General features: G+C 36.2%; 1 protein-coding gene across 1 annotated transcript in view; it reads right to left on the bottom strand.

Annotated features, from left to right (window-relative positions):
- Positions 1-2,514: 2,514 nt before the first annotated feature.
- SLC35B3 (solute carrier family 35 (adenosine 3'-phospho 5'-phosphosulfate transporter), member B3) overlaps positions 2,515-11,611 on the bottom strand; it is a gene marked incomplete at its 5' end in the record, with an annotated part of 30,055 nt that continues 20,958 nt past the window's right edge. Inside the window, 4 exons of the mRNA XM_005886397.2 lie at positions 2,515-3,845; positions 4,946-5,015; positions 8,170-8,281; positions 8,689-8,781. Of these exons, the coding sequence (XP_005886459.1) occupies positions 3,695-3,845; positions 4,946-5,015; positions 8,170-8,281; positions 8,689-8,781 (426 nt within the window). The remainder of the gene's footprint in view (positions 3,846-4,945; positions 5,016-8,169; positions 8,282-8,688; positions 8,782-11,611) is intronic.

Here is an 11,611-nt window from a genome sequence, read left to right as displayed (position 1 = left end):
GAGGAGCCTGAAACCAAGGTATGTGTCCTTGACTGGAATCGAACCTGGGACCCTTTAGCCAAACCGGCAAGGGTGAAATGCATAAATATTTTCATTATGCTAAGCCATATTAATGGTCCATTATCCTAGTCAAATCTTACTAAAATTCTTTTTGGCCAAGGCAGAATCTAGAATGTAAAGTGGATTTAAGAGAAATCACTTGAGAAAATTAAGAGATTTATAGTCCAGAGAATACTAATAATTATTTAAAAACATTTGTTGAGCATAAAGCCTGCAGTGAACTTCTATCTGGAGTTAGATCAAGTTCCACAAAACTGCCCTCACTTGAGACACCAGCTGCAATCTCTGAGGTTCCTAGGCTATTCACACCTGTTACCAACTGGTTACAAATTCGAGGGGTTCCCACTATCCCCTCAGGTTTGACTGTTTGCTAGAACAACTTAGAGAACTCAGGGAAGCACTATAATTTCCATTATTTTATTATAAAGAATAAAAATTAGGACCCGACAAGAGACCGATGGGGCAAGATTTGGGAGAGTAACAAGCACTAAGCTTCCATGTTTTCAGGATGAATCATTGTCCTGTCATATCAATGTGCATTTCCAAGCAGTGGAGCTCTCCCAAGAGTTGGTGTCCAGGGTTTTTATTGGGGTCTCACTACACAGCCATGATTGACTGTATCATTGGCCACATGATTGAACTCAATTTCCAAACACCTTCTCCCCTTCCTGCCCGCCAACAGGCTGGACTGATATAATGTGGTTCAAAACCCCAACCCTACAGTCACAAGGTTAGCCTTTCTAGCACGATCAGTCTCCACCCTGTCATTATCTAAGGGCCCACCATGAATAACAAAGACACTCCCAACACTTGGGAAACTCCAAGGATTAAAAGCTCCCTTCCAGAGAACAGGGACAAAGGTCAGCCAGATTCTTTATTACACAACATGGCCTTACTGAGGGCTCTGGATCACCTCTAGGTCCAATCTTAATACAGTGATCGACAAGAGTTAGCCAGATTCTTCTATGTATTTTGTTGACTGAATATGCCAAAGAAGGGGACATAATATGGCAAAATTCACAATGTCATTTATCCAATTATCTTTTTTGATCTAATGATATTCTTTGATGTTCTTAGTCCTGTATGACAGATATTTATTGGGTGCCTACTGTATGATACACAATTAATGTGAACTTAGCTGACGAAACAATTTATATCTAATACTGCTTAAGACACACATATTTCTCTGCATTTAACAAATGTTCCAAGCAAAACATCCTTGCTTATTCATTGAAGTATGTCTCAAATTCTTTATTGAGAGACACCTCATCACTTAATGTTACTTTGGGTTACTTAAATGTTCATAGTGGGGTTCAATGGATAGAAATATCCCATAACAGTTATGTAATTGTGAACTCGTCTTCAATTTCTGTATTTGCAAAAATTTGAACATGAATAATCACATCTACTGAGAGAGGCAACATAGTGATTAAGAGCATGGACTCTGGAACCAGAGTGCTTGACAGACAGTTCTGGCCCTTTGCAGCTAGGTAAGGCAAGGAATGTCACTCACTCAGTCCCTGGGGCCACAGCTTCCTCATCTATAAGAGGAGGAAAATACCCTCATGGACATGTTGTGAGGATTAAATAAGTTATTACATATAAAGCACTTATAATAGTGCCTGACACCTACCAAACACTTAAACATTAACAATTTCAATTATTATTTTTAATTCCCTTATTATTATTTGGTTGTTGCGATGACATGAGATAATATTAATCAAAGATCATATAACAAAATCTGGTACAAATATACAAACGTTGATTTCCTTTACTCTAGAACAGTGGTTCTCAACCTTGGCTGCACATTAGAATCACCTGGGAATCTTTTTTAAAATCCTGATTTCTGGGCCTCATCCTCCGGAAATTCTGTTTCTTTGTTACTAATGTTGTGGCCCCACCCCATAACAAAGAAACAGAATTTCCGGAGGATGAGGCCCAGAAATCAGGATTTTAAAAAGATTCCCAGGTGATTCTAATGTGCAGTCAAGGTTGAGAACCACTGCTCTAGAAATTATTCTATACTTCAGACTATTCATTAATACAACTCCATGGATACAAATAAGTGAGATAAAGTTTATCTCCATCTGATGGCAGGTAGAAAAGGGAAATGGAGTATAAAGGGTTAGGCTGGAAAACTGATTTTTTAAACAGTGCTAAACAGTTTAAAATTGGGGGATGTGATGAGTTTGTAATAGGCAAACAGTGGTAAAAAATTAGAAAAGCATGGAGGTAAAATGGTGTCCATATTAAGTTAAAATTACACTATTTTATCAAGGACTTGGAAAAATAACTTTTTCTTAAAGCACAAATTCTTATTGTCTTAGAGTTTAAGGCAGCATTATAAAGTAGAAATTAAGATTCCTTTCATTTTGAAATATAGAAACTTAAAACTGATTACCACTTCGAAATAAAACACCCACAGTATTTTAACATATAACAAATAAAAATCAGTCCAAATTCCTTATGCTAGATTCTTAAATTACCACGAGCTCTGTTGTACAAAAGCACGTAACAGTTTAAAGTCACCATCATCATACAATAGAATTTTAAGAACTGAGATTAAATATTCCATGTATATTATACTGACAAAATACAAGTAATATCACCAATAGCAGAGATACTGTTTTAATCAACATTACTTACACTGAAAATGAAGATTAGTAGCATTTTAAAAAATATAGTGGAAGCAATTCCAAAAACTCACTGCTAAAACATAAGGGCAAAAAATCTTATGAGTTTAGACAAAAACCGTGCAAGCAACAAACTGTACAAATTTGCTGTATCTATTTGTATTTCTTAAGGTTACCTTATTACATCTGCAACCTGACAAAATAAATTCCAAATTCAATTGTTTAAGAAAAATGATGACAATTTTATTATTTTATAATAATTTAAGACATCAATTATTTTGCCTTCAATTAAAGAATCCTAATGATTAAATCTTTTAGCACCTCTTTGATGAATAGTAGCAAGTTTTTCTTGTGAGATATACTTATAGGGTGCAGTATATTGTCTCCTTTTACTATACTGGCTATATTTCACAGAAAAATTAAAGCATGTTTTCTCTAAAGAATATTTTTAAGTTATCAGAGAAAGCCCTAAGTTTTAAAGTTTATGTAAAGCCTTACTCCAATCTTTACTTCCCTCTTTATAACAAAATTCTATCAACACATTCTTTAATAAAATAATCACAGAATAATTTTTATTTATAATGAAGTTATTATCACTAGACTTCAAATCATCAGTTCACTCTTATAACAGAGAATCAATTTAAATACCACCAAAATGGAATGAAGACAAAACAGTCTATTACATATCAGTTTCTCTGATATGCCATAATGATATCTAATTAGTCTTACACCATGGTCCATTTCCAGTGAAATTCTCAACAAACTGCTCATAATTACAGTCCTTTATATTGACACATTATTCTAAGGTGTGACAGATGCTGCTCTCTTGATTGCTTCAGAAGCCAAACAGTCAAAAAGTGCTCTGAGGAAAAGGGCCGACTTCATATGTAATCCAGTCACAAATGCCGTCAGTTCCTTTGGTTTTTATAACAATCCCTTTGGCAAGTGAATTAATTGACGTTTGGTCCTTAGAATTCTATATGAAACAGCAGGCATCACCGCTACACAGTTTGTGCCAACGTCCTTGATTTTTTCACTTCCACTGTTTTGTTTATCAGATCATATATCGATGGTAGTTTTATTTTATCCATATTTTTGCTGTAAACATTGAGAAATATACCAAGGACAACTAACAAACCAGACCATATGTACCTAAGAGAAAAAATATATATTAAAAAAAGTTTAATATTAAGATAACAATTTATTATTCACCACAGAATTTGGTGATAAATTCACAAAAACCATGCAATAAAATAAAATTTTGAAATGGGAAACCTGCAATAAGTGTTAAAACAAAGATAGTTTTAGATCAGATTAGAATTTCATATTTTACTAGTATGTTAAGTGTATATATAGAATTAAGGTATTTTACAAACTACTAAAGATAGTTCATTTGAATTTTTGGATAATAGAAAATTCAAAGTCCAATTCCCACCAGAAGTCTTAAAAGTACACTTAAAAGCCCTGGATTCGTAAATCTGCCAATGGCCATCTTGGGAATACAACTAGTTATCCCAGGTGGGTAGAAAATATGGAGATAAAAAGGGAAACATCCACAGAAAGATGAATTGGCAAAGATTACCATAATGTATACCTTCCACATGTAGAAAGAGTAATCAATTTATAGAAAACAAAATATATGGATGGAAATTTATTTTGTAGTTACCTTTAATTTTATACATTGATAATTTCTAGGTTTGAATCTTCTCAATTCCTAATCAAGGTAAGTAATTCTTTAGATCAGATTAGATCTGACTGATTAGGAATTGCTAGCATCATTGCTTTAAATGATGCTAATTTCAAACACATCTTGACAGTACAGAAAACAATAAAGGCTTTCACAAAAAGCCACAAACTAAATCATTAGGGCACAACAGATAGAATTCTTCTCTACCTCAATCCTTTGCGGGAAAAAGCAGGGAAACAAACCAATAATTTTAAAAAAAATTATATATATATATTTTATATATTTGCACTAGGACAAGGGGGAATGAATCCCTTAATCTCAACACGTAGCTCATATTCATTTATATTGCAAACAGGATCACATTTGCCCTGGGACTCTGGTTAGAGAATTTAAGTGTATAAAATGATTTCTTCAAAATAATTACATAAACTTCTGAAACAGAAGACATCAATAAATTAGGGAGAGAGATAAAAAATATGCTTTATAAAGAATTAAGGCTGTTTCAGAGGAAATGTGGAACAAAGTATCTAAAAGCTGAGAAACTTGTTGAATTAAACATACTTACTGAAATGTGAATGGCTTAGCAAAGAATATAAATGAAAGTACAATGGTCATGGCTTTTCTTCCTGTTGTCACTGTAGGAAGAAAGGTTCGTTTAGAATGTGCCTACTGTCCTGGAAATAATTTTGGAAATCATTCATTCAACACGTATTTACAAAGCCTACTATGTGCTAGGATCTTTATGAGGCACAAGGAAACAATGGAAAGGAAAAAGCAAACAGCCCAGCCCGTGTGGTTGAGTGGTGACCTAAAAACCAGGAAGTCACGGTTCGATTTCCGGACAGAGCATATGCTCAGGTTGCAGGCTCAATTGATCCCCAGGAGGAAGCATACAGGAGGCAGCCAATCAATGATTCTCCCTCATTACTGATGTTTCTATCTCTCTTTCCTCCCTTCTTCTCTGAAATCAATGAAAACATATTAAAAAAAAATAAAGTTAAAAAAAAGCAAATAAAAACTAACTGTTGCTGCTACTATGGAATTTATAGTCTAGTAAGGGTACAGACATTAAATATTATAGATAAATGTTAAAGCACACTGGTAGTAAATACTTGAGGCCATCTAGTAAATACATGGAGGCCATGACATGATGGAGGCATATTCAGGGGTGGGGACCTTTTTCTGCCAAGGGCCATTTGGATATTTATAACATCATTCGAGGGCCAAACAAAATTATCAACTTAAAAATTAGCTTGCTATATTTGCTCAAACATTTAATTAACTCACCCCTAATGCATTGGCAGGGCCAGACCAAATGATTTTGCTGGCCTTATATGGCCCTCGGGCCGGACATTCCCCACCTCTGCCTTAGAGTGACTTAGTTTGGCAGGAACGCAAAGCTTTCCCAAAGAAGATATGATTAGGGGCTAGTCTTTAAAAGTAGCAATCTAATATCTTAATAGCGGTCATCCCTGATTAAGCTGATGAGTAATCCTTACAATCCTCTTTATCTGTATTAACTTTTACTTATCCTTGAAGTTATTACTTCAAATTAAGTCTGTTGCAAGCCCCGAAGCCTTCCTCCTTAGTCCTATCCAGGTAGATATAAGCAACTGCATATATCTCCATTACAGCTTTTCCCTTACTTTTCATTATCAGTTGCTATCTTCCCATTAGACTGTGTACTTTACTTAATTCCTTGTCTCATTCATCCTTATATTCCCAGACTCTATAATTCCTGGTACTTATTGTCCAATGCATGAATGAATGAACACCAAATGAAGATACTGTTTTGGAAATATGTATCAGAGCCTGATTCCCAAATCTGTCTTTTCTTTTACTTTAGTAAACGGACCCCTCTCCCCCTTTTTTTAAATGGGCAAAACTTTCAGCCTCTCCTACAACTAGGTGTGATCATGTGATTAGATTTTGGCCAATGAAAATGTGAGAAAAAGTGCTGTCTCTAGGAGTTTGATTTATAGGAAGTTTCCATAAAGAGAAATGTGTATTTCATCTTCTCTCCATCTCACTGACTGGAATGAGGAATAAGATGGCAGAATACATAGAAGAAGCCTGGATTCCTGATGAGCATGGAGACACCACACCAGCTCAAGAGGCAGTATACCGCATGGGGTAAGAGCAAAGATTAAGATAAAATATATGTAAACTACATAAAATAGTGACTGGTGCAAAGTAAGGGCTATGTGCACATTAACTATAATTATTATCGCCACTTCTGGATTTCTTTTAACAAGCTAGAAATAGACCGGCCTAAACCTTCAAGACCAGGACTGCATCTCACAATTCTTTTCTTTCTTTTTTTAAATTCTAACTCGAGGATATTTTATTTTCCCATTAATTTCTGGGGGGGGGGGGGGGGGGGAGAGAAAGAGAGACAAACATCCACGTGGCAAAGATGCAATATTGGCTGCCTTCTGCACAGCTCTGGGAAACCTGCAACCAAGGCATGTGCCCTTGACTGGGAATGGAACCTGAGACCCTTTGGTTTGGGGGCCAACTCTAACCACTGAGCCAAGCCATCTAGGGCTCACATTTCTTTATACGAACATCAGGGTTCAATCAATGCATACCAATTGATATAAGTAACTGTTTAAAACAATTACTATCTTACAAGCAAAATTGGAACCCAAGCTAAGTATATGAATTTGCAATCTTTCTTGACAGCATGAGATAAATTGAATGATTAGTAATATGGCCTATTCTACAGCCAAATCCCTCTATTTATCATTAGGGATGTAAATTTTAAAAAGGAGAGTCATACCAGAGCAAATAAAGAGAAAAGTTAGAAAGCAAATATACTCTTACAAAGACAGAGGTATTCGTTCATTTGTTTAACTCTGTGGTATTAAAATACGTATTTCTCTAGAACCATAGAAAATTAAAATCGGATAAATTGACTAATATACATATATATATATGCATTATGAATTACAATTCTACAGATCTCTGCTGGAAATAAATCGAGTTCAATCAATTAGTACACAAAAGAGAAATGAAGCCCACAGAAGAGGAGAGACTCGCTCTCCAGGTCACAAGTCATTAACCTGCATCAGAGCTGGGACTGGGCTCCACCTTCTCTGACACACAAGCCAGAGCTCTTCTACTTCTTGCAATCCTGGCGTCAGGGCTCTCTCCACAGGGGAGTTGCCAAGAGCACTCATCATCTGTACTGTTCATGTGGCAAACAATTCAAGGTAGTAGTGGGAGCCATCTGTTGCCCTCTTCAGGCCTCACCTGTAGCCCCTCATCTGTTTTCCTCACTCCTCCGCAGCAGAGCAAATACAAATTCCATGCCTCTAAAGTGGAAGCAAAGTCCCCGCACAGAGCAGGTGCCTAATAATTGCTAGTGAAAAGAAAAGCTCATTTGGTTGATGTCCTGGCAAGTGTCCAAAAAGCTTTGTTCAAAACAGATCTGTCATACTTTAACTTCAACAAAACTGAAATTTTCAGTTATACAGTGTATAAAGCTACTATGTTTCTATGCAGACGTTCATCCATTATACTTTTTAATAAAACCTTATTTTAATGTATTTAAAGGTTACTATTTCGATAAATGCATATGTTTGACTTTAAAATTAAACCTTCAGATAAGAAATTAAGATTAAACATCATTTTCTTTAGAATTAAAAAAACATACCATAAGCCCAGGAATTGGAAAAATATGACAATTCTCTTTTTAATGAAGATTAGGTACTAATCTTTTGAAAAAGAGCATCAGAGAAAATTTAAATGCTTATTTTATAATCTAAGCAGGTATATTATTCCTACCTGTTACAGCAAGAAGTGCACCGAAATTTTTAATCAAAGCCAGGACAAAGGAAATTCCAAAATATCCAGTGAGGGAAAAAAGAAAAGCATAACCATAGGTTCGCATTAGATTCTGCAACATATAAAAAAGCCTGTGAGAAAAATGCAAAACAAACCCTGAGGTATTACAAATGAAATAAAACCACACTTTTCATCAACTTCTTGAGCAATAATAAGCCATTCAAACAATGCAATCAAGCAAAGATTCTTATTTAGTTCTGATTTAATGGAAAAATAATGATGAAATTTAAAATCCACAACTTCTACATCATTAATAGCTTAAACATTATATTATAGGGTAGAGCAAGGATAAAACAAATTTAAGTATAAATCATTTCAATTCTGAAATAATTTTTGATCTATATATAAAGGAGTTACCAAATTACATTAAAAATAGTATTTTGAACAAGGGGAATCAGATATACAGAGGAAACTATTTAATGAAAGATGTTTATTTTTTAAAATGTGATTAGTGTTTACCTTTGAACAAAATGTTACTGCAGGGCCTAATCCACTAGTGCATGTCAATCCCAATAAAATGTACACAAAACCGATTGAATACGAATACAAAACCTAGAGTAGACAAAAATAAAATGGAAAAAAGTGATATTAAACCAAAGGTAGAAAATGAAAGATTTTTAACATGTGGCTCAATTAATCTATTAAATTAAATTTGTAGAACAAACCATTTTTAAAGTAACATCATTGTTTCAATATGGCTTAACTTTCTGGAAATGAAGGCTGATCCTCTTTAAAAGTCTATGCTTTATTTTAGGTGCAATATAACACAGCAGTACTAACTCTTTCATATATGGTTCTGTGGTAGGCAGTTAGAAAGACATGAGCAGAGCAAGGATGATGGGCCAGGTACAGAAGGTCACTGGGGTAGAAAGCGCCAGGTGCCTAGAAAAGGACAACTGTGGGGGGGGCCCTCACCCCCAGGGTGACCTTTCAGTTGGATTTCCTGACCTTTCTTCCTCGAGACAACATCCAGGCCCCAATTGTATTTCAGCTCCTGGCCCAGAAAAGCAGCAAAACCAGACAAGGGACACCCGGCTGACCTCAGAACCAACCGGCTGCATTGACTAATAAACCCCCTGCCCGTGTGCACACCAATCAATTAGTGGAGACCTAGACCCTGAAAGGACCCACTTGGAAACTGCTGAATATTCTATGAGACCTTCTCCTGGGACCTCCCCTAAATCCTTTAGCACTGAGGACCCAGTGAGCTTTTCCCTTCCCTCACTCTCCCCCCAGGCACGTTACCATTACCTTTTTCACTACCAAGCTCCAAGGGCCCTTCCTTTACCTTTATAACTTGTTTCCTAAGCCTATTTCTTTTACAAATTATTTCTTCTACCTCTGTGACTTTATAAGTAAACTAGAGGCCTGGTGCAGGGATGCGTGTGCCGGTGGGGTCCCTCGACCTGGCCTGTGCCCTCTTGCAATTCAGGACCCCTCGGGGGATGTCAGAGGTCCAGTGCATGGATTCAGCCTGATCCCCACAGGCCAGGATGAGGGACCCCACCTGTGCATGAATCCGTGCACCAGGCCTCTAGTATGTATATAAGATCTTTGGTTAATCTCTTCCTGCCATTCACCTCCCCCCTTCTCTCTGAGATTCATCAGTCTGTTCCATGTTTCCATGCCTGTGCACTGAGTGTCGTCCCCCTGATGGTCAGTGTGCGTCATAGCTACCGGTCGAACGGTCGGACACTTAGCATTATTAGCCTTTAATATATAGATGTTCTCTTACAGTTTGGGTCTTTGTCTAGCCAGACCCCAAGTACCAAGGTTGCTGAACCCAGGTCCGGCCTGACCCCACTGGCCTAACAACTGGTGCCTTTCTTGCAGCCTACAACAGTTCCATAATTATTCATTTTTTTACTGGTTTAATTACTAAAGTCAAACCAGATTTGAATGTTGGGATTCTAAAAACAAACAAACACAACAAAAAATCTTTATAGCTACTTATTAACATGAAAAAACCCAAACGGTAAGTTTGCAAAGACATTAAAATATAACAAAAATAAGCAGTATACTGCATATTTATTGCTTAATTTCTCAATTTTCCTACCAAGCGTTCTATCCCAGTGTATTACACTCCTCATAAGCAGAAACAGAAACAAACTTAAATAACTGTTATGTACTACTAATGCCCTATATCAATTACTACATTTATTCCTCACAACCAACCTATGATGTGAGTACTTTTAATCATCATTTCCCAATTTTCAGATGAAGAAACTAAAACATATATTGTCATCTTCCCCAAACAAGAGGGCTAGGAAAAATAGGATATGAACTGAAGCCATCTTAGACCAGAGCCTATGGTCATAACCACTGTTCTACATTAACTTTCTGATTACTTACACTTTCTTAATTATTTTTCTTTACCTTATCTAGGACTAGTGATGATGATGATCAAGGAAATGATGACAAGATTAAAGTTCCTATGTTCCTAGAGACTTAGAGCATCCCACTATACTGACAAAGAAACAGGAAAGGCCAGTCCTGTAACTCCTTTATGCAGTCTGCTCTGTCTCTCTAGCAAGTTGGCTGGCTATAAAATGAATGTAAACACACACACACACACACCATAACTTCCCTATATACAAATACTGACCAGTTAGAAGATACATTGGAAGAAAAGGCATTATTTGCAGTAACAATGGCAAAAAGGTGAAACATCTAACATTAACTTCAAAAGAAATATGCTAGATTTATATGAAGAAAACTTTAGAATCTAAGGGACATTTAAAAAAGAACTTGAAAAGGAAACTCATACCTTAATTCTTGGATTGAAAGAATTAAGGGAACAGATTCCATTCTCCCTAATTTAATTTATAATTCAATGCCATACCAATCATAATACCACTGACATTTCTACTTTATTTGGGGACATGAATACCCAAGAATAACTATTGGTAGTAATATTCTGAAAAACAAAAGGAACAATGGTGGCTAGTCCTAATAGATGGTAAATGTTGGATAAAACTACTGTCATCATATGGTTCTGGTGCAGAAATAAATATAAAAGAATATAATTCTGGATGCTAAGTTAGAATATGAAGTAATAAAGAAGGCACTTAAAATAAGCTAAAAAAGTGGATTATTCAGTACGTGATATTGGGATGAGTGAACAACCATATGGAAGAAAATTTTTAAAGTTTTGGGTGGATCAAAGATTTAATAAAAAAGGAAATCATAGTCCTAGCTGGTCTGGCTCAGTGGATAGAGCATTGGCCTGTGGACTGAAGGGTCCCAGGTTTGATTCTGATGAAGGGCATATGCCCGGGCTGTGGGCTCTATCCCCAGTTGGGGGCGTGCAGGAGGCAGCCAATCAATGGATTCTCTCTCATCATTGATGTTTCTATCTTTCTCTCCCTCTCCTTTCCTCTCT

Source organism: Myotis brandtii, unplaced genomic scaffold (genome assembly GCF_000412655.1).
Source record: "Myotis brandtii unplaced genomic scaffold, ASM41265v1 scaffold982, whole genome shotgun sequence".
Lineage (NCBI taxonomy): Eukaryota > Metazoa > Chordata > Mammalia > Chiroptera > Vespertilionidae > Myotis > Myotis brandtii.
Note: the sequence above shows the minus strand (reverse complement) of the source record. Positions and strands in the feature narration are given on the sequence as shown.